The sequence below is a fragment of the Caenorhabditis elegans genome, chromosome I, assembly GCF_000002985.6.
Source record: "Caenorhabditis elegans chromosome I".
Taxonomy (NCBI): Eukaryota; Metazoa; Nematoda; class Chromadorea; order Rhabditida; family Rhabditidae; genus Caenorhabditis; species Caenorhabditis elegans.
Genome location: NC_003279.8, coordinates 3,895,339 through 3,917,706, shown reverse-complemented (window position 1 = coordinate 3,917,706; position 22,368 = coordinate 3,895,339). Strand labels below are relative to the sequence as shown.

General features: G+C 36.9%; 8 protein-coding genes and 2 non-coding genes across 11 annotated transcripts; 7 read left to right on the top strand and 3 right to left on the bottom strand.

The window, feature by feature from the left end:
* Positions 1–1,315: 1,315 nt before the first annotated feature.
* On the bottom strand, positions 1,316–1,643 carry T20F5.1. The gene has a single exon (NR_002609.1). It is a non-coding gene; the product is annotated as an Unclassified non-coding RNA T20F5.1 (non-coding RNA).
* Positions 1,644–2,398: 755 nt separating this feature from the next.
* Positions 2,399–5,072, top strand: T20F5.4 (uncharacterized protein). Its single transcript, NM_058862.6, has 7 exons — positions 2,399–2,613; positions 2,735–2,937; positions 3,151–3,372; positions 3,425–3,467; positions 3,515–3,661; positions 3,978–4,198; positions 4,822–5,072. Exons 1-7 carry the CDS (start codon positions 2,509–2,511, stop codon positions 4,880–4,882), a joined length of 1,002 nt encoding a protein of 333 aa, NP_491263.1. The 5' UTR covers positions 2,399–2,508; the 3' UTR covers positions 4,883–5,072.
* Positions 5,073–5,224: 152 nt separating this feature from the next.
* T20F5.8 (TPA-induced transmembrane protein) lies at positions 5,225–6,995 on the top strand. The gene is made up of 4 exons (NM_001129048.5): positions 5,225–5,478; positions 6,044–6,138; positions 6,182–6,217; positions 6,829–6,995. The coding sequence occupies exons 1-4, from the start codon at positions 5,236–5,238 to the stop codon at positions 6,911–6,913; spliced, it is 459 nt and encodes a 152-aa protein (NP_001122520.2). The 5' UTR covers positions 5,225–5,235; the 3' UTR covers positions 6,914–6,995.
* A 167-nt stretch (positions 6,996–7,162) lies between these two features.
* Positions 7,163–8,078, top strand: mrrf-1 (Ribosome-recycling factor, mitochondrial). Its single transcript, NM_058861.8, has 4 exons — positions 7,163–7,295; positions 7,340–7,459; positions 7,506–7,667; positions 7,713–8,078. Exons 1-4 carry the CDS (start codon positions 7,170–7,172, stop codon positions 8,019–8,021), a joined length of 717 nt encoding a protein of 238 aa, NP_491262.2. The 5' UTR covers positions 7,163–7,169; the 3' UTR covers positions 8,022–8,078.
* Positions 8,006–8,960, bottom strand: pbs-4 (Proteasome subunit beta type-2). The gene is made up of 4 exons (NM_058860.7): positions 8,853–8,960; positions 8,508–8,803; positions 8,391–8,457; positions 8,006–8,335 (listed from the first exon to the last, which is right to left on the bottom strand). Exons 1-4 carry the CDS (start codon positions 8,953–8,955, stop codon positions 8,193–8,195), a joined length of 609 nt encoding a protein of 202 aa, NP_491261.1. The 5' UTR covers positions 8,956–8,960; the 3' UTR covers positions 8,006–8,192.
* Positions 8,961–12,498: 3,538 nt separating this feature from the next.
* Positions 12,499–16,286, top strand: magu-3 (Guanylate kinase-like domain-containing protein). Its single transcript, NM_058859.5, has 8 exons — positions 12,499–12,641; positions 13,001–13,303; positions 13,940–14,131; positions 14,220–14,538; positions 15,092–15,294; positions 15,344–15,450; positions 15,922–16,035; positions 16,087–16,286. The coding sequence occupies exons 1-8, from the start codon at positions 12,507–12,509 to the stop codon at positions 16,151–16,153; spliced, it is 1,440 nt and encodes a 479-aa protein (NP_491260.2). The 5' UTR covers positions 12,499–12,506; the 3' UTR covers positions 16,154–16,286.
* C50F2.12 lies at positions 15,978–16,162 on the bottom strand. The gene has a single exon (NR_147802.1). It is a non-coding gene; the product is annotated as an Unclassified non-coding RNA C50F2.12 (non-coding RNA).
* Positions 16,263–17,300, top strand: C50F2.7 (Sialomucin core protein 24). The gene is made up of 3 exons (NM_058858.6): positions 16,263–16,432; positions 16,481–16,739; positions 17,090–17,300. Exons 1-3 carry the CDS (start codon positions 16,376–16,378, stop codon positions 17,197–17,199), a joined length of 426 nt encoding a protein of 141 aa, NP_491259.1. The 5' UTR covers positions 16,263–16,375; the 3' UTR covers positions 17,200–17,300.
* Positions 17,301–17,904: 604 nt separating this feature from the next.
* Positions 17,905–19,657, top strand: fkb-5 (peptidylprolyl isomerase; the record flags this gene model as incomplete). Of its 2 annotated transcripts, NM_001381792.1 has the most annotated exons (4): positions 17,905–18,011; positions 18,362–18,586; positions 18,685–19,075; positions 19,353–19,532. In NM_001381792.1, the coding sequence occupies 4 exons, from the start codon at positions 17,905–17,907 to the stop codon at positions 19,530–19,532; spliced, it is 903 nt and encodes a 300-aa protein (NP_001367683.1). The 2 variants fall into 2 exon arrangements, with proteins under 2 accessions (NP_001367683.1, NP_001370590.1); NM_001384047.2 differs by lacking the exon at positions 17,905–18,011 and having other exon boundaries at positions 19,353–19,657.
* Positions 19,658–20,228: 571 nt separating this feature from the next.
* Positions 20,229–21,943, top strand: C50F2.5 (Tyrosine-protein phosphatase domain-containing protein). The gene is made up of 5 exons (NM_058855.6): positions 20,229–20,437; positions 20,715–21,023; positions 21,073–21,453; positions 21,498–21,752; positions 21,803–21,943. Exons 1-5 carry the CDS (start codon positions 20,357–20,359, stop codon positions 21,881–21,883), a joined length of 1,107 nt encoding a protein of 368 aa, NP_491256.1. The 5' UTR covers positions 20,229–20,356; the 3' UTR covers positions 21,884–21,943.
* Positions 21,944–22,368: the final 425 nt, after the last annotated feature.

The following is a 22,368-nucleotide window of genomic DNA, read 5'->3' as shown; positions in this document are numbered from 1 at the left end:
AGCGGTCACCTGCAGACTTGCCTGCGTACCGTCTGAAGAGGAAAGAGAGGAGCGGGCTTATCAAAAATAAATCAAGAAGTTTTCCGCGTTGATACAGGAATGCCTGCCTTTAAGGTAACCTACGCCTGAATTCTGCCTATCAACTTGCCCATCGCTAAACTGAACTTTTCATTTCTAAATTAAATTTTAAATAAAACGCAACAATCTACACTGCCAATACCAAGCACAGAATTTCCGCTAAGAAACTGAAAACATATCATAGGCAAGCAAAGAGGCATATAGGCCTTAAGACGTGCATGTTTACCTTTAAAGCTCTAGCGGAGCAGGTGCATCAAAAATCCACAGAACTCTGCCTGCTTCCGTGTCTACTTCTAGAGCAATATTTTTCATTTCGAATTCACTCCAAATTACTTGAAATTCATTAATCTAGACTGAAACCGCACTAGGAGGCGATAGGCAGGCATAAGATAATCCCCGTCACTGCATGCTTCAAATAACACTTGAAACCGAATTGGAAAAAAATTTCTACAGTACTCTTGTGTATGCTGCCAATGTACTTGAAAAAAATAGTGCTTCACAAAATAATAATATTGCAATTTCCCCTTTATTTCATTGAAATTTGAATGAATGAAAAGATAAATTCCTTTTTTTTCCATCTTCATATTTCAATTTTGAAAGCGTGTTTCTCGATTTGATTCCAAATCGCGGCAGGCTTCATCTTCTCCTTTTCCTTCGTCTTTTTCGCCGTGTGGTATCTCGTCATTCAACATTCCTGCAACAATCAGGAGGCAACATTATCGAAATATGAATTATGTCTCGAAAGGACACTCTCTCTCTTAGAATAGGCCGGAGGGGGCTGCTTTCACTTGTTGCCGATGAGAAGGAGAGGAGGCCTTCTTGTTTCCGTGTGTGTGAGTGTGTGTGGCCCAGTCGATCAGCTGCCTGATTCCTCAACTTATCATCATCATATTATCACCCCTTGAACAATACGTTATCATCGTAAAATCCTTTTTCTTTGTTTTATATTTGTCGCATTCCTTCCTTTCGATCTGTGATTTGCATAATTTCAAAAAAGGTTTTTACCTTGTAAATTTCTTCCAACAAATCAGGCTGTGCCTTTAAAGTAACTTGACACACTTACCATCATCACTACATTTGTTCACAGTTTATTTCCTTTTGCAAGGCCGCGAATCGGGTTCTATCCGACTTTTTTATGTTCACAAAGTTCCCTTCTATCTACAGTTGACCTGGATCTTCATTTAAAAAAAATTCTGTTCACACATAATCCATATGCATCATATTTTACTATAGAGAACTATAAAATATATTTGTAACCCAAAAAATAAATTTCTAGATTTAAAAAAAAAATTTTCAGTTGAAGTTTTTGGTAAACTGCCAAATTTTCCAAATTACTTTTTGAGTAATTTCGAGCATTGCAAACTATTTTTTGGTCGACTTTCAAAATAACTAAGTTTGCAGCTTTTTTCTTACTGTAAGTACATAAATTTCCAAGAAATTTGAAATATTTTGCTAGGATATAATTTATTAAATTTATAAGTTAACTTACCCAAAATGCTCAGAAGCAATTTTTTTTGAGAAAAAGCTCCTTTTTTCGAATGGCCTAGTTTTATTTTCCGTGGCCATTAAAAATTAATTTAAACTCAATGAAATCAGGTCTAAATTTTAGCCAAAAAAAATTCCTGAAATTAATACTAATTTCTCATACCGGAAGCATTGCCCATTCACAGTCGGAATGATGCTCATCCAAGCGAATCGAGCAGCAGTTTGCTCAAGTTTTCTGTGTGTGTGCTTCCTTCTTCTTCTTCTTCTAATAATCGACTTATCCGTCTCCTACCGTTTCATCGAATAAACACCCGTTCCCCCTGGTCGCAAGGGGGGTCTCAAGTGGACGAGTGCATATTCATTGACTAACTACTTTTGCCCTTGTACACACACACGCGTACACATGCAATGATTTTCACAAACATTTATTTAAACTTTTAAGATTATCAATTATTTAAAATTTCTACCTATTCACACATAACTTTTGGTTTGCATTTTACCATCCATCATATTTTACAACAAGAAATATTCCATTTGAAAGTACTTATTGAAGAGTTCAATCTACAAAACTTTGAAATTTTTCCAAAAAGCTCAACTCGAAATCCTCAAAACTCTAAAAAAAATGTTCGATATAAATCTATAAGCCTTTAAAATAGAGCGCAATGCTCGGAAAAATTTCAGTTTGAAAATTAATTTCAAATTGTTTTGCTCTAAATTCTTGCCGTCTGAAATTTCTCAGTAAGCACTTTCCAGTGGCATATTTCTCTAAAGTCTGAGAGTAACTTTACTTTTTTCTTGTTAGTCATAAATATAGCAATTTTGAAACCAATTTCAGCACCGAATCTGAGTCGATTGCCACGTGACACCGACTGTGCTCAGATCGGTGGTGGTCCTTCTGGGTACGGTCCACCACCACCAGAAAAGGATTATTATAGCAGGTCACGGATGACCATGAATCATGACGATCGCCTCCGGAATCGGTATGAGGCGTGTCGCAGTGGAATGCAGGAATTGGACATGTTGAGAGCAAAACATACACTTTTGATACAGGTTTGTGCATATTTCACGGGCGAATTTGATTCCTTAGGAGTGCCAAAAGCTGCCTAGGCAGTAGGCAGACGTGTAGGCACGGGACATACTTTTGTGTAAGGCATAAATTAAGTGATTTCAGAACCTTCGCTCACGTCTTCCAATCATTCCTGGAAGTTTAGACGATGTACAGACGCGAGAGAAAAAGACCAGAGACGTGTTTCTGGACAGATTCTCACTTCAATCTGTTGATTCTGGAATCTCATCTCAAAATACTATCAGCTCGACGCGAAGTTCAACACCGGAAGATTTTAAGACTTCAAATCGACATTCAAACATTTATGAGTAAGTAAAAATCACAATTCACCAAATTTTGTATTTCCTGTATTAGTGAAGAGTGTTTCCAGTTTGAAAGGGGACATTATCAGAAATAGTACTGTGGGTATTTTTGGTAAAAAATGCCGCACTTCCCAAAACACAAAAAAAGGTTTTGTAGAAATTGAAATTTGACGGAATTTCGTAGAAAAAGAAAAAAAAGGAAAACTAGTCGGATTACAGGAACAGTTCAACAACAATGAACTACTCAACATTTCGGAAGATGTCACTTGAATCGACGCATAGCAGTGTCTCCCATTCTATGCAGAATGATGTGGAGAAAACTTCCTTCGCACCGCCTGTCATAACTTCTAGAAGTTGTCATCGTGGAGCATGGAAGACATCTCCGCAACGTATCCGTCCCAAGAGCATGTTCGATTCGACTACTTCCAATACAGAGTACTTGTGAGTTTCTTATGCACTGAAACTTTTACAATTCAAAAAAAAAAAATTTCAGATTCTCCAAGCCGCCTCGACATCCGATTGATTTGACAAAAGAGGTAGATCAATAACATATCCATAAATCCATAAATTGTCAAATTTTCAGCGCCGATCAGCGTTCACAGTACTGAATCAATCGTCGAAACGGCATTCGAGTATTGAGCCGTCCTTGCCGAGCACTTTGAGCCAGCTGAGCTTGAATGATGAGGCGAAAACTCCACAGAAAGCAGAAGTCATTCGATGGAATAAACAGGTGATTTTTTGTACTTTGTTAAAATTCGGCCACAGCTCTGAAACTCGGATAGTTTGAAAAAAAATAAAGTAGTCGAACTGTAATTTTTCAGTGGTACTCCTAGAAATTTTGAACAGAAAATTTTAGGCAGCTGCTCTTTAAATTGTATGAGGGGAGGGGGGTAAGATCTGCCGTTTGAACTTATGGACTAGAAGGTTCACCTAGAGAAGTTCGGCCACGGGCATGAAATTGTTTTAGGTGCATTATTCGCCGTTTCACCTGTGAAGCTAGAATTATGATCTAGAAAAAGCTGAAAAAACAACTTCAATTTCTACAGAAAGCCGACGCTATGTTCCGTGCCAACGTTGTTTACGTGTCATCTACCGAGCAGCCAACAAAACCAGCACCACTCCGCTTCTCGCCTGCTCGTTCGCCACCAGTACGGCGTGCTCTTCCCATTGAGCTCAAGCCGACCCAACATTTTGCACAACCTTGTAAAATACGATCGCCCAAACTGAACACGAAGACTGTTTTCGCCGCGAAGCCAATCGCAGTGAGGTTCGTTGAAAATGTTTTACTTTACCAAATATATACTTTTTGGTTGTGAAAACTTACTACCCTTGTATTTTGACATCCAAAAAATAGCGGGAAATTCACTTTTTTGAAAAATTTAACGGCTCATTAATTTTTCTGTCAGACAAGTCCAGAAGATCAGAAAGCTATACTTTTAAAGAATTTCAGACTGTAAGGTCACAAGAGGACCAAAACTTTACAGATACCGTAGTCGCTAGTACGGTAAAATTTTGTAGTTATCATTAAAATAAACGTACAGGTACAAGTTAGTAGGTTTTTCAATTTTTTCTGAATATCCAAAAGCGGAACAATTGATTTTTGATTCGAAAATACAAAACATTTTGGAATTTTTTTGTGTAAAAACTCAGATAATTATTTTTTTCGGTCCTTTCTCTATTTTTTGAAGATGTTTCTTCTTTTTCCTCTATAACTTGAGTTAATTTTTGGCAAATAATAAGTATTTTTGTTGCAAAAAAACATAAAAAATCGAAAAATTTGTTTGCAAAAATCAATAAAGTAAATGCTAAAATCCACCGTAATCGCGGGTGCTGTACATAGCTGGAAAGATTTTCTCACGACAAGACCATAAAAAATGTTCATGATTCCAGACCGAGCATCTCCCCAAAAGTGGCTCAACGTTCAACGTGGCTTCAATCTCAACCATTGTGAATGAAGCACCTCATTCTCATTATTTCAACAAATCTCATCTGCAATCTTAAACGCAAAATTCTTCAAAATCTGAAATCCACGTCATTGTGTAAACGGACCCATTTGTCTCCTCCATTTTTCTTATTGTATAAATGTTTAATCTCTGAACTTATATCGATGATAAAATCAATAAATATTGAAATTCCAGACGAAAACTTTCACTTTACTTTGTATAATAATATCTGCGAAACTGCATACCCCATTCGTTTTTTTTTCATCGTCGTGTCTCACAGTGAATGACTGATTGAAAGAATTCAAGAAAATGCAAATGTATTCTTTTGCCGCACTTTTCATTTTATTTTTGTTCTTGAAGAATGATGGCTGAAAGTGTGCAACCGACAGGTAGAGCTGTCAGGCGGCTTGAGCCACTTGCCATTGAAATTCCTGGTGAGCCGGAGCCCTCCAACTCATACGACGCGTTTTGTGATAGACACTTCTCAGCGGAGAATATGGAAACGAAGACAAAAATCTATATTTCGCTGCTATTAATTCTACCTTCACTGATTTATTTTCTCGTTGTTATCAATTTTCCGAATCCGAAAAGAGTTCATGTTGAGGTGATTTGGAAATTTAAATTTAAATTTGGACGCGGGGCAAGACACATTTTTGGATATGTTTTTTGAATTTTCAGTTAAAATTTGGGAGAATAAACTAAATTTAAACAAAATTTATTTTTATTGTTACACTTTCGCGAAGACAATATTCAAGGGAGATGCATAAATATTTTGTGTATGCGCCTTTAAATGTATTTCTCTTATTATTTTTTTTTCGTTGTTATCAATTCGTTGTTATCAAGACACAGGAAAAGAAAACAATGAAATTGAGCGTTCTCCTCCTCCAAACGTTGGGTCTCGTTTCACAAAACCGCGAATTGAAAGGTTTTCAATTTTTTTTTTTGAATTTATAGCTTTACCTAACGAGACCCAACGTTTATGGGCGTTTCCATTTGGCCGCGGGGCGCTCTTGCATCTTGATTTTTTTTTGCGTTCTCTTCCTTTGAAGTCTAGATTCGAATCATGCAAAAATATATAACATTCGATTTTATTTTCCGGGCCATTACAGTAACCCATATTCAAAGGCGCATGCTATTTTTCCGAATAACCATATTCTCAAATCTTTCAGCCATTTGAGACACCGACAGTTCTAAACATTACAACATTTTCTGAAGAGACATTATCCACTGAAGAGTACGCACAAGCTTTTGAATTAGCCGTCAAGTACGTCTTCTGCGATTATTTTTCCGCATTATTTTATTTTCAGGAACGATCAATTGGTTTTGCCAACTGGTGTCAGCAGGTTTGTGATGGGAAGTGAGGGGTCTGAAATTTCCTAATTTTTCCCTGTGGGTCCCGCCACGATTCACAACGAAAAATTCTGAGAGTGCGTACTGCGAAATATATTTGACGCACAAAATATTTTGTAGCGAAAGCTACAATTATTCGAATGACTACTGTAGCGCTTGTTTCGATTTACGGCAGGCTCGATTTTTTAAATGATTTGAAATTATTGATTTATCGATAGAATTTTTTAATGAGAAAATAATACAAAGAAACGAAGGAAAATGGAATAACGCTGTCACTTTTCGAAAATAAATTCGTTTCAAAAATTGAGCCCGTAAATCGACACAAACGGTACGGTATTTTAAGAGTTACTGTAATTTTCTCTGCGAGATATCTTGCGCGTCAAATAAGTTGTGCAATACGCATTCTCAGGATTTGCTTTTCCTGTAATAAAATAAATGCTGTATTTAGTATAATTCGCATTGATATAATATTGATCTGTGCGCAAAATACCTACCAATATTTTCGGTGTGAATCGTGGTGAGACCCTGTGCTCGACCTCGGCCCTGTTCTCTCATAATATAAAACAAGTTTCTATCGATCTTTCAGAAATGTTACAATTTTCAGTGAGACGATAAGAAGATATGTGGCGTCCACTGCAAGAAGAGATTCAAATGATGAATCGACAGTTTATCTGCTTCGTCACTCTTAAAATTTCCTTATTATCCTAATTTTGAGTTCATATTGTTTCAGAATAATGAATAGACACTTTTAAATAAAACCCCTGTTTTGAATTCCCGCGTTGTGTTTGAGACGAGAGTGTCTCTATAGAAGAGACGACAGACGGTTTACAAAATTTTTTTAAATCAAAAGTGCATTTCTCGTGAAAACAGTTTTATTTTCTCAATTTAAAATTCAATAATAGTGAAAATTAACTTTGTTAAAAAAATATACTTTTTACAGATTTAATGATTCGTTTAGCAGTAATTCGATTAGCCCAAGGTGCCTCTCGAGCTCAATTCCTTCAAAAACAAGCTCAAATCTTTACTTCTGCAGTTGTAAATGCTAAGAAAAAAGCGGACAATAAGAAAAAGGTTGGAATAAGTCATTTAGATTTATATTAAAAGTTATATTTCAGAATCCACCAGCAGTTTTCTCGAATTTGGAGGAAAACGCAGTCGTCCAGGAAACAATAAAAGAAATTCAAAGAGTTGAAGGATTACTTGTCGAAGAGCTCACAAGACATTTTTCTCTTAAAGTTAGTTTTTTAAAAGAATTGATCAAAGTAAAATAATTATTTCCAGGTAGATATTCGGCAATATGAAGATGTCATGGTCAAGCTTGAAAATGGAAAGGATAAGCCACTGTCCATGATTGCCAGAGTCACATTAAAATCTCCACTTATGATTATGATCAACTTCCAGGATAATCCATCTGCAATTAAAGCAGCAAAATTGGCGATTCAGGTACCATCTTGCCGTCCTTTTCATATTTTCCTTTGTTTATTTCAGAAATCAACTCTTAATGTAACTCCACAACAGGAGGGAGCTGTTTTGTATGTGAATGTGCCGCCGATGAGTAAAGAAAGAAGAGAGAAAATGGCATCTGATGCGAAGGGACGAATTCTCAATGAATACAAAAAGGCGATCAACGAAATCTATTCCAAAAGTGATAAGAAGTCGTCGAATGAGTTTTCCACGAGACCAGATGAAGCCAAGAAAACACGGGAAGCACTATTGAATATGAAGCACGCTGCTGAACAAAGAGGAGGTCTACTCATCGAAGAACGCCGCAAACAGCTGCTGAAACAAGTCGTTTAATTGTTATCTATCTTTTCAATTGCTCAATTTTAGATAGAATAAAATATGATGGAAAATACATTCGAATGTGTCAATAAATTAAAACGGAAGAAAACTGGGAGAAAAGTCACAAAAAAGGTTGCAGGAGAGAAGTGTAATAACCGGTGAAAAATATATTCCGGGGCCAGAAATTTAGAAAAGAACATCATCCAATTTGCGGTATCCCTTCTTATCGATGATCACCACTTTGTATCCCGGAATGTTGGCGACGAAACGTCTCTTAGCCTCTCCGATGCACTTGTTCATCAAAGCGAGTCCTTCAGCCTCAGTCATGTCTGAAAATCATTCAGTAAAGTTGGGAACATTAATTTAAACTTAATTAAAACTTACCTTTTTTGTATTCACGATCCATAATGGCATAGCAGAAGCGTCCGCAGAATCCTCGGAACAAGTACGGCTGAATAATAATTCTTTATTTTGACTAAAAGATAATAAATTGCTGAATACCTGTTGCCCGAGTCCATTAGCCAAGTAATCAACAGATCCTAGGAAAGCCTTGTCCTCCTTGTCATCATATCCTCCAATCAGAACATCGACAGTGTAGTGATCTTGCGAGCGGAGACCTTCGGCGATACTGCGCCGAACGAAGTGATGAGCACATGATGGTGAAACCTCGTAACCATTTCTGACCGAGTACAACTGAAGATTTCTCTTGGTCCAGTCTCCGAACTGTGCGACGTCTCCTTCCTCTCCGATGCACATCATTGTCAACTTCTTTCCCAGTCTATATTCCTTGTCGTTTTCTAAAATATAAATTTGAATATTTTTTGCATCCCGGATTCTCAGCCTTACCGCTGTCAGCGAGAATAGCGCCATAAGCGAAAGTGGCTTTGTCTGCGGCCAAAATCACGTAGTTTTCGGTGGAAATTCCCACCAAGAAGTGCATACCAGCCATCTCGTCTGAAAATAAGAATAATAAAATAATAAAATTCAACTTTCAGTGAGAAAAAAGGAAAGAAAAGCGACTTCGAATGCGGTTGAAACTTCAAAATTGCAAAAATGATGATTTCTGCATCTTGTCGTAATATTCGGTGTGCGCGCCCAATGCGCACTATTTGACGACGAATGTGTATACGGTAGGTGCTTTTAGAAGAAAAAGAGCTCTTTGGGAAAAGCTCGAGCTGGATCGACAGAAATAAAATCTTGAAAAGGCATGAAAACAAAGGTTTTTTAGAAGAATAGAAAACTTTCAGATTTTTTAACAATTATTCAGTCATTATTTTATATACTTTTTCAGTTAAAAACTTTCCCGATTGAATAATAAATTTATTATTAATAAAAATTTCCCTCATCATTAAATCAAGGTGCCAAGTGCATCAAGTGGTTGTGTAAATAATTAAAATCCCATATCGCAGCTTTTTGCAGGTCATTACTCTTTTCCGCGCACGCTTTGCTCGGCCGATTATCCGCTCATTATCGAACCGATTTTCTCGTCATAAATGAGCCGATCCTTAGACCACCACCATCTGCTCTTCGAATTCGTTCTCACTTATTCATTCATTCTTCGGGTGGTGCTGGTGGTTCGGCGCAGATGTCGTTATTACGAGAAAAGAAGTGCTCGAGCTATCCGGAGAGGAGGCGGATTTGTGTCTCCGAGATAATTAATCATTGTCTTCTCCGGGAAAAGTGGAGGCAAACCATCGTTCGGATTACACCATTCCAAACCGCACTCTTCGAGGCCACCCTGGTGTGTTTATAAACAAAGAACTCCTCTATTAAAGAGTCGCCGATACAATTTCATGGTCACCAGGTCATGTTGTTCCGAGGCAAGATGACACTTCATTTGCCACCTATTCATGAATCTTCTTGTGGTTTTCCGCAATTTATCCTGTTCTTTTCTAGCTTTCTACGTGTACAGGAAACTGCAATTTTACAGCGAGTAGTTTGTCTAAAATTGTGCATCGAGGTCCTGGCTCGAGCGAAACTTATCAACTACAGTACCCGCATTTTGAAAATAAGTAAGGTTTTAACAGTTAAATCAAAATATCTAAATACTGGCGGGGTACGATATTTGAAAAGTTTCGGTCGTGTCAGGACCCTGAAAGAAAAACAGTAAGCTACAACTTTTTTTGTTATTACCTGAAGATAAGATAATCACTCCCACACGTGGTGTCAGGCTGTCTCATTGCGGTTTGATCTACGAAAAATGCGGGAATATTTTCCCAGAAAAATTGTGACGTCAGCACACTCCTAACCATGCGAAATCAAATGAGATGTCTGCGTCACTTCTCCCGCATTTTTTCGAAGATCAAAGCAAAATGGGACTTTTTGACTCCACGTGCTCCCACCCTTCTGAAACAATTTAATGGCGCCACCAATAGAGAAATTATTTCAAGCTTTCCTTTAGTGATAAAATGAGCAAAAAATCATAGTGAAAAATATGGAGAACTCTTTGAAAAAAGTTTTTATTCAAAAAGTGACAATTACTACATAAATTTTGGAAGTCGACCAAAAATTGTAGGAGTTAAAAATACAGCATTCTCGAAAATATTCAGAAATTCCGCTATTTTTTAAATTTGGCAAGTTACCAAAACTTTAGCTGAAAATTTGGAAGTTATTGAAAATTTTTGGAATATCATTTCTGGGTCATTAACGTGTGTGTGCCAGGGGTTTGCGGCAATTGCCGTTCGGCAAATCGGCAAATTGCCGGTTTACCGTTTCTTTAGATATTTTCATAGAATTAGCTAACTTTTCAAAATAGATGTAGGAATATTCATAGGATGCGTACAATTTTGCCGATTAAAATTGAAATTCTGAAATTTCCAAAAAAAAATGTGCAAAACCACAATTTGCCGAAAATTTTCGGCAATTACCGTTTTTACGCCAAATTCGGCAAATCTGCCAGCTTGTCGATTTGCTGGAAATTTCCCATTCCACCAATTTGCCGATTTGCCGACTTGCCAAAAAAAATTGTTTGCCGCCAACTTCTGGTGTGTATAGACTACTTCCCTCCTCAAAATATGTACATCTCCAATTTTAAACCAAATTGTCGGAGCCGGAAAATTCGAGAATCGGCAAATTTTTCGGCAATCATCTTGCCCTAGAAGGTCTCGCCACGCTCTTTCCACTGCTTGGCTTCTTACTCACTTCAGAAGTCAACACGAGCTCCGTACTCAACCCATGTTTCACAATGTAATATTCAATTCACTGTGCTCATTCCACTTGCATTCTGCTGCTAAATTAGCATTCTCCCCTTTTCTTTTCTTTTTCCTTTCTTGTTGTTGTTTCTTCAAACAATTTTCAAACCCACTGCTTCCCATCGATTCTCTCTTCAATTTCTCTGCGTCTTCAGGCATAAGTAGTCGTTGCTCAAAAGAGAGAGAGCTCATGAATTCGTTTCCCATGCTCTTCTTCTTGTCGTTGAAACATTCACATACACACACATGTTAATCTGATATCCCTTCTTACGACTTCTGGTTTTGGTTTCTTTTTCAATTATTTTTTGGAAAGGATATAGATATATGTTTGTATGCTTTTTATGGGGAAAAGTTTACCTAGATTTGTTTGCTTTTAATTTCATTTCCCAATTCTTTCTCTTTTAGGTTTTTTAAAAAATCGAAGCGGTCTAGGCATAAGAAATTTCTTGCCTAGACTTGGGTGATTCGTTTTGTTTTTATGGAAGAGTTTGCCTAGAATCGACAAGTTGCCAGAATTGAAATTTTTGATGAATTGCCGGTATTGAGAATTTCAACTCAAATCGGCAAAATTGTACGTATCCTAGGAATGCTCCTACATCTATTTTGAAAAGTAAGCAAATTCGAAAATATCTAAAGAAAACGGGCAAATTAATTTTAAAAAGGCACAGTTTTAAGTGTTTCCGTCTCTAAAAACTTCCAGCAAATTGATGTTCGGCAAATCGGCAATTCGGCGAATTGGCAAATTAAATTTTCCAGCAAATCGGCAAACCGGCAATTCGCCGATTTAAAAACTATTAGAGGTGCAAAACTAATAGAGGCGCCTTACTAATAGAGAATATACGGTATTCGATATTGCATCTAATGTTTAGCTCATCCCAAATTGCTATAAAAATCGCTGAAAGGCTCAAAAATATACCCCCGTCCCTTTATTGGCAATTTCGCTTAATTTACGTGTACCGTTACACTTTCCGAAAATTCCTACAAGTCCATTCAAAAAATCCAGATTCTTCCACCCTTTTGTAGTTTTTTTCAGATGGCCTAGAAAAAATAATGAATTTCAAATTTCTGCCGGCCACGAAACCTGTAACAATTTTTGTGTACTTTCTCCCAAACAACCATTCTAAAATGCTCTAAGCCTCGAATTGCGTAGTCGTTTCTCACTTCTTGTTTGCCCACGCAATTTCTGTATGCTTTTCGATTCTTCTCCCCCTCCCGTTACCACCTTGTTCTTCTTCCATGTTTCCTGGTTGTTCACTTGTCACTTTTTTTCTCCCGGTATTCAACAAAAAGCACATTTTAAGATCGAAAGATGAGCGAAGAAGATGAGTTGTCTCAGCTGAGATCGAACGCCGAAAACTTGTCCAGATGTCTTCATGTTTTATTGGAAAAAATCGAGAATATCGAGAAGAAGAATGGAAAGGAGCAGGATGCGGATAGCACAAAGGTGAGTTTTGAAAAAATATTTTAAACTTGTAGGAACCATAAGCTTGACAAATTTTTCATATTAAGTATTGCCAGCGTTCAAAAATCCCAATGTTTGCAATTTACCAAAATTTTGGAAAATCTAAAATTCTTTACAATGAGGTGGAGTGGCGGCTATAAAAATATTTTGAAATAGCCCATAATGCTGAATTTGTTTCAAATATAATAGTAAAACTTTCAAAAAAAATTGAAATTTTTTTGAATAAAGTGGCAAACTATATGGAAATCGGCCAGAAAAAACTGTTTTTTGCTTAATGTTAGCAACACGCCAACATTCTGAAAATTCTGAAAGTTTTAAAATTTAATTTTTTAATTTTTCAGAGCAACGGCACCTCTTCCTCAAACAAAGACGGGAAGGAAAAGTTCGAGCAAGTGGAGATTGAGGAGAAAACTGAAATCGATCCGAAAACCGGGCTGAAAAAAAGAACAATCGTAACTGAAAGAGTTCTGACAACGAAGACATTTCATGCTCTCGCACTTGATGGACCATCTCCAACCATGACACCAATTCTAAGATCATCTGGAACCAAAAATCATAATTATGCACCAATTCATCAATCAGCAATTCTTCTTCCACAGTATCAATCAAGAAAGACTACTGTAGATGCTGGGCAACTGACACAAGTAAGTATATTTAAATTAAAAATTATAAAAATTATAATATCATTTAAAGTGGAATATAGTTAGTGGTGGTAAATGTACATATAAAATAGTTTAAAAAATTGTCCAAATATCATAGATAAACTTATCGAAAAGTTTGAAATTTATCACCGTATACCTAACTTTGAAACTCTTGGTTTATTTTAAAAATATCAATCAATATATTATAAACTACGAAATGATAGAAAAAGATCTAACAATTATTTGTTAGTTGCCAATTTTTAAATAGGTCGAACGATAACTGAGATATAAAATGTCAAAGTTGAACAATGGGGTGCAATACTAATAAACGAAATACGGTATATTGTACAGCCATAATTTTGAAAGTCGATTCTTCAAAATTATTTCATATTAATTTTCTTTGAAATATTTTTATTTAAACGATCTAGGGGTTTTTCATAAAGCTCAATATCGACTGAAAAAAAATTTAATAATTTTTGAAGCGTTTAATTTAAAAAAAAAGAAAGTATTTATACAAAATTACCGACCATTCGCTTTTAAACAATTAGGACTATAAATACAAGAGGTTCTAAAAAACACATTTTCAAAATAAAATTTTTCCAATTTTTATTCAATTTTCAAATTATCTGAACGTTTTAGGTTGAAGTTGAGAAACACGGAGGCCAGTTGGTAGTAACAAAAATCAATGAAAAGTCCAATTATGATCTGAAGCCTGGTGATGTTATTACCCAAGTCGATGGAAAAGATGTCTACTTTAGAGCAGATATCGAGAATTTGAAAGGAAAAGTTGAACTGACAGTGGAACCCGCTGGGATTCATTGTGCGCCTGCGGTGAATATTTTTTAATTTATTCTGAACCTTGCATGTCGGACTTCTGCCAATTTTGGATTCCCATCAATAATTTCCAACTAAATTTCAGAACTTCCACCGCGTCCAAGACACATATAGCTCTCACATCGACGTGGACCGCCCGTGTCTTTGGCTGGATCTAGAAGTGAATCCAGGTGATGTAATACAAATTTTGAGTAAAGATGAAAAATGGATGCAAGTGAGAAAACTTGGTGATTTGACACAAGTTGGATATCTTCCAACTTCACTGACAATGGAGAAAGTGTCAATGCTCTGTCCATTCGGAAGAAGAACTCTTGTATTGCTAGGAGCAGTTGGAACAGGAAGAAGGGATATTAAGTCGATGCTTTTGAGGCTGGCTCCACATTATTTTTCAACAATTGTTCCATGTAAGTTCTGAGATTTGGAGAAATCCTCAAAAAATTGCAATTTTAGTCAAATTTAAAATTTTTTAAATTTGGACAAAAATTCGAATTCAAAATTTAGAAAAATATAATATTTAACATTGAAAATGAGTGTGAGGATCAAATGAGTATTGAAGAAAGTTCTAAAAAAAGCGAGTTATTAGTGCGATAATTATTAAAGGCGCACATCCTTATGCGCGCTCTTCATCTGAAAGTGTTTCAGTTCTGTCGAGACCTGGTATAAATTTAATTCAAAAAATGCTCCGAAGGAACGAACAAGTAATTAAATTTCTGTCAACTTCTGGGGTAAAAATAGCTTCCAAAAATATCGTCAATTGGATATTTTCCTATAAATTTGTGTTCCAAATTAATAGCTTAAATTTCTTAAAATTCTGAGATTATGCTAGAACGTTTCCTCATTTTCCCTAAAATCTCGCACTTTCCTTTCTCTACTGCCCGTATTTCAAATTTTTGAAATCTATTTATAATCAAAAATGTCAGCGAATGAACAATACTGGTAAATCCCCTAAACTTACAGTAACCTCACGAGCCCAACGACCTGGAGAAGTGGAGGGACGTGAATATCAATTTGTCCGAAAAGAAGAAATTTACCAAAAGATTCGTGAAGGTGGAATGGTTGAGTGGGGGGAATTGGATAGTCAACTCTATGGAACATCGGCAGACTCCGTTAGAAATGAAATCCGAAGTGGACGAATGTGTGTATTGGATGCTGCTCCTCAGGTTGGTTTTTATAATAATGACGGATTTCAAGTAATAGGAACAATTTCAGAGTGTAAATTATTTATATAACGCTGAATTCATGCCATTCGTGGTTCATGTCGTGCCCCCACCAATTGAAGAGTTTACACAACTTGAGGCGGTTCGAAGGACTCACAGGTAAGCAAATTCGGTATGAACTATTCCATATTTTGATTTTCAAAAAGGAAAACTGAACAACATTCAAAAATTGAGAAAAAAACAATGTTTCGGCGATAAAAAAAATTCAAAAATTGGGAAATCCTGACTTTCCTAGAAATTTGAAAAAAAAATTTTTAGGGAAAATTTTATTTGATTTTTGCAAAGTTTATCGAGAAATTTAAATTTTTTTTCAAATTATGGCGGGAAAGTCAACATTTTATTGTCAATTTCCGTCGGTATATTGAAAAATTAATTTTTCAGAAAAATAAAAAATATTTCAAACTAATCTTTTTGCCGAATATCTTCCGAAAATATATGTTTTTTTTTCAAAATGTGTTTCCCGGTAAATTCAAATTTTAGATTTTTTTAATGGAATTTTCAGTGTTTTACTAATTTTTCTTTGAAAAAACATTTGGCGCAAAATTCAAATTTCTAACAAAAAATTTCCAGGACTCAAGGCCAACTCCAATCAATTTGTGACGAAAGTGCAAAGATAGGATTGGAATGTAAATCAAAGATTCATCTAACACTTGTTAATAGGAATATTGATGTTACATTCAAACGGTAGGTCTTTACTATGACGTCACTTCTCTTCCACTGTCGTATCTTTTCCAGATTGGTTGACTCGTTGGAAACTCTTCGCTACGAGACCCAATGGGTTCCACATAGTTGGATGTGCTAGATGTCTGTCTGCAAAAATATAATATGAATCACTGCCAATTCTCGTTTTATTCTCTTCCTCTTTCTCTCATATCCCCCAACTAGTCGATCTCCCCCGCCTTTTTTCTTTTCCGTACCAAATAAAGCTATCTATTTTTCATTTATTTGAACACCTTACGCTCATTTCCGAGCTCTTTTTGCTGCCATTTCAACATTTATCGGCTCACAACATATCCAGCAAATCATGAGACTTTCCGTTTTATTCTGCTGCGCACTTTTTGCAACAATTTTTGCAGACGATGTAGGTTTTTAGAATTAGATTTATGTCAAGGTATGAAACAACTTTCAGAAAGATTCCAGCTCTTCAGAAAATTTACTTTCTGACAAATCCTCTAACATCACAAGTGCCGATGCATCAGATGGAAAACTTCAAATTGAAGAGCAATTCGATGGAAATGATAACTCAACAGTAACATCGAATGGAACTAAAAGCCCTTCTTCAGTTGGATCATCTCTTCCAACAAGCTCATCTGGTCCTGAAATCAAGACAACGACTCCTAAATCTGGAAAACCAAGGGCTCCATCTTTCACTGCTTGGTCATTTTTCAGTGGGTGTTTTATCCTACTATTCAAGTTTTAACATACTTCGAAAACATGTTGTGACATTTTTGGAAGGACTGGTTTTTTAACTTTGTTGCTTGAACACTTCATTTGGAAGATTTTTAAAAATAAAAAATTCCAATTTGTGCATAGTTTAAAAAAATGCAGAATTTCGGACGTACACTGAACTAGTTGCCAACAATTTCAGACAAAATGTGGGCTTAGCGAATTGTCATTTCCGTGTCTTTCATCAAAAAAATTTCAAGGAAGGTGAAATTGACAGAATAATGTTGCTTGTGACGCTCAAATTTAGCAATTTTTCTATCTGTTATTACCACATTGAACCTTTATATTTCAGTCGGTATCATCGTAGCTTTCCTGATCATTGGCATCGCTGTCTTTGTTCTGAAGTTCTTCTGCCAACGACGTACCCCTGGAAACAACGTCCCATACACTGCGTATCAGTGATCGAGAGACCTATTTTTCATGAGGTTGAAGCTCATAAATTTGCTGTGAATAAAAATATATTGGTTGCATTTTATGTATGTTTGAAATAAAGTTAGTTGTTTAAATAGTTTTGTGAATTTTATGTAAGATAAAATATTTGAGATATACGAAGTCAAGGTTAAATAAACGAGGTTAATTCGAAAATTATTTGAAATATTAGATTTGTATTACACAATTTCGCTATATGAGATACTTTTTAATACATTTTTTGCTCAAAAAAGAATTAAATTGAAGTTAAAACTTGATACACTAATTTTAAGCTTGATGTTCAACTATAATACTTTAGAAGTTTTAAAGTTAACTATTTTGTCAGTTAACAACTTTTCAAAAAGGCTAAAACTAATCGTGATACTTGATGACTCGTTTCAATTCTCAAAAGCCAGAATCAAAAATAAAATAAAAACTGAAAACCCAATCAGGTCATATTTCCTTGTCCTATAGAAAGGGTTATAACCCAGTTATACTTTTTCTTTTTCTTTTCGTTTCTCTCTCCCAACACACTCATCTTGTGTCGTCCACCAAGATCTCCAAGAGATGACCATCGAACTGCAAGAATTATGGATAACTACGATCTGAGAGACGTCGGACACCAGGAAAAGAAAGTTACAGCGCGACGGGATTTCGCAGTAGGAGGAGGATGTACGAGGAGGCAAGTAGTGGACACTAATGACCCCTCCCTTCATTCTTGTTTTCCATTCACATTTATTTCTTGTATGGTCTAGCTTCTTGCAATTGAAATTAATTTCATCAAGGAAGTTCCACGTTGGCGTCAAGTGGGTTCCCATACCTTTAAGCTTAAAGTGTCATGTACAAATTATCTTCCACGTCATCTATATAGAATGCCGCATAAAGAATTGTGTAGTACTTTTCGAACTCTTTTATAAACTTTTGTAGCATAAGGAAGGCTTACACTATTTATACAATTGTAATATTTCCCCCCGATTGACCTACAAAAACGGTGACGTGGCAGCTGTTTGGTTGTTACACTTGCCCCCGGCTGCACACCAGATGCACTCACTCTCAGCAACATAAACATTTCTTCCATCTTCAGTCACTTTAGACATACGAATTTTCTTCTCGTCTTGGCTTCACCCTGTTTCTCCTCTTACTTATAACTTTTCAGAATGCGTGTCATTCTTCTGTGCTTGATAGTAGCAGCGTACTGCTTTGCCGCCGAGGAGCAAAAGCTTCAATGGAAGGATGAGGATGGTCTTGAGATCAAGATCATCAGGCCGATCAAGGCTGAGAAGTGCCCGATCAAGTCGCAAGACGGGGATGTTCTCGATCAATGGTACAAGCTTTCTGATAAGGATGGAAAGGAAATCGGATCCAACTTCAACAAGAAGCCGTGAGTTTTTAGATGCAAGATATTAGAAAAAATAGTTCAGAGGGTTACTGAGCTCCCAAAAACTAAAGAAAATCCACAGTTCTAATCGACATTTTCAGATACACCTTCACCCTCGGAAAAGGACAGGTCATCCCAGGAATGGAGAGAGCTATGACCGGAATGTGCAAGGGAGAAAAGAGAAAGGTCGTCATCCCAGGAAACCTCGGATTCGGAGACAAGGGACGTGAGCGTGACAACATCAAGGAGGATCAGACCCTCTACTACACCGTCCAGCTCGTCGATCTGTTCCGCGCTGTGCCAGGAGAGAAGTGGACCACCGATGAGGGAATCGTTATTGAGCAGACACACAAGATTGATGAGGATAAGTGCAAGAAGTCGAAGAGTGGAGACACCATTCACCAACAGTACGTGCTTCATCTTGAGGACGGAACTTTCGTCGATTCGTCTTTTTCTCGCAACGCTCCATTCATCTTCAAGTTGAATAATAATGTAAGTGTTGGGAAAGTTGCGCGTAAAGTTTGATGCATTCGGATAATGTTTGATGAAATGCTTCTTCTTTTGATCTACGTATAACTTTGGCGTGATTTCTGGAGATCAATTAGGATGTTATAGACGTTCTAACTATTCATGGGCCGGGAGAGGGGCGCCCGCTCTATCACCTAGTTAAAACTAGCATATTCTAAGATACAGCGCTCAAATATACAATGGTATATACCACCTTTGACACCCAATTTTTAAATTATTTCCAAAAACCCCTATTTTACAGGAAGTCATCAAGGGAATGGACATTGCCATGACTGGAATGTGCGAGGGAGAACGTCGTCAAGTGGTCATCCCATCAGACTTCGGATACGGAGACGACGGAAGAGCTCCAGCCATTCCAGGAAAAGCTCGTCTCTACTTTGACATCACCCTCGAGAAGCTCATCCAACGCGACGAGTTGTAAATATTTTCCATGATTTCATGTCTTAGCCATTTTTGTTTCGCATGTTACGGGATTTTATTATCTTTAAATTGTGATTATCTTTGTTGTTTTTCTTGTTGACTCAAAACTAATAATAAATCGATTGCACTAGTTTTGCATTTGAGAACTTTAGATAAAGTAAATTACCAAAATTGTGATTGCCGCTGAAGATTAGAAGCTTCAATGAAGTGACCTGGATGATCTTGAGATCAAAATCACTAGACGGATCAAAAGTGAAAAGTGCATAATGTAAGAATATATTTTGTGGTTCCAAAATGCATAAAACACTACAAAAAATTAGTATCGACACTTCCAGATGCAAAACTATGCACAAATAAGTAGCACGCCAAGAGGTCAAGCTTCTGTAGTTCAATGAATCGGAAATTATTTATGTTAACTGATATTCAGCTATCAATAATAATACATTCTAAATTCTGAAGCAAGGTTTTTGCGTGAGCAACTCGAGCCCCATAATTATGGGCCACCCTGAAGTAAAATCTCTGTAATCCTGCAAAACGGGAGCTCTTTCCGTCCAGATAGCTTCATTAATGATTTGAAAAGTACCAATATATATTTTTTTTATAATCAAAATGATTTTTTCCTTTTCACTCACGTGATAACATTTCAAAATTACAAATTGTTGAAGTCAGTCTAGCGACCTTCTCGTGGCCCCCTACTGTATTTGTTATTCTTTCCACGTTTCCCCTCCACATCCACATCCACATCATAATTAGACAAATCAATTTATTCTGAATTATTCTTGTCTCCAAGGCTCAAACAAAAACTCAAGCGAGAACGGAGTTATAATGGCACCGTCAAAGTCGAAGGAAAAGAAGGAGAAAGCAAAGACAAGCCGTCGCAAATCCGGATCTCAAACCAAGAAAGATGTAAGTTTGAAATTTCAGCACAGAATCAGGAGACTTTTCTTGATCAATTCCTCATATATTCGCATTTATGCGTTAGATGAGCACACAGTTAATTTGCGATGGATCCATTCAGATTAAGGATTCACGGAACTGCCTTGTTGCAAGATATCGTTGGGCATGTGTGCATCGTGCGTCCATGATGTCAATGCTGTGAGGTTCCTGAAGGACACATCGCAAATTAACTGTGGATAACTTTTAAAAATGAGTGAGAACTTCAACTACGAGAATTTCATTTCAGACAACAAGCACCGTGTCTGAAGGAAAATCGCCAACTGAGGTGGCTGATCAGCTTTTGAAAGCAAAGAGTCGCCCTCAAATGTACGACCTTCTAAAGGGACATGCTGCATTCAATGTGCCGGAATTCGTCAAGAACCTGCCAGTAAATGTTCGTTTGCCGATCCCGATTAGAGATAATCGGCGCGTTCTTTGCGGATCCGATGAGGAGTTCTTCCCAGGACAGTACGTCAGAATGGAAGGAGCTGAGTACATCATTGTGCAGGCGCCGACCAAGAAAAGCTCAAAGCTGATTTGGAGAGTCATTCTAAAGGTTTGTTATTTTGTCGAATTTTTAAACATCATTTCAAATTTATTTTCAGGATCACATCAGAATTCTTGTGTGCTTGTGCCACGACGAACAAATGAGTGGCTCCGATGATGGAAAGTGCTATACATACTTTCCAACTGAGCTAGAGCAGAAAATGGAAGCTGAACTGATGAAGGGAACTCTTTCCATCGTTTGCAAGGCTCGTGAAGGTCTTAGCATGGGAGCAACCAAGTATGAGCTAGAGTTGACTGATAGTGAAGTTGTGATCGATAAGAACAGCGATGATCCGAATGCATCGAACTATAAAAGTCACCGACTCATCGTTTTCCATATGAATACTTGGTCTGGACAGAAGCCAACTTCCGGGAATGCTTTGGAGCAAGCTCAAAACGTGGCTCTTTTCTTTCGTGAGGTCAAGAAGTTTGAGATGGACGTGAGTTGAAACTAAAGACTGCTGCAAATAATAACAGTTAATAGATTCTGCGTAAAAGTATGGAAAACTTTGTGCCACCAGTCATGCTTCAATCATTCGATGGCATTAATCGTGCATCCACTGGTTGGGTTGCTTTGATGTTGTTGAGAGACGTCGAGAAACGAGAGTGTTTTGATGTTCCAAGCTTGATCAAAGCAATCATGAAGTTTCGAAATGGATCCATCTCCACCTACTATCAATTCTGTTTCTGCATGGCTGTTTGCTTGAATATCGGAAAGCATACAAATTGGTGCGCAAATGTGAGAAATCTCATAGGAAATAGTTTTCTTTAACAAAAATAACACTTCAGGATTGCAGCACGGCACTGACTGATTTGATGGAAAAGTTCGGCAACCGTAAACTGAATGAACTCGGGAACTTGGCAGTCTAGAGAAGAGAAATGACCCTGAGAACTGAGAACTATTGCAAAATAAAATGTTTGTAGATTCGTGCTTTTCTGTTAGTTCTTTTTATTTTCAGCTCTTTTGTAGTATGAAAATGTGGTTTTTTAAATACAAATAGCATAATTTTTGCATTCTCATTGAATAACACGTTTTCCTCCTCTGAAATACGATGTTTAGATTCTTCGTTGAACTCACACATTTTCTGAGTTCCATGATAGAATTGATAGTAGGCAGCCGTGTAGGCACAAAGTAGGCGTGCTGGCACATGATTGGATGTTATAAGTTGCTACATGTAACCCCTAGTTCGTTCCAAGCATTGAAATATTTTCAGTTCAAACTGTGATCTGTGCTCTTGTTGAAAATTGTTGAAAATTGATTACATCAGTTTTGTATTGAAAAACAAGAATTTTTAACAAAAAATTTTGAAAATTTATCGGAAAGATTTCGTTGAGTTTAAGAATACCGTACAAGC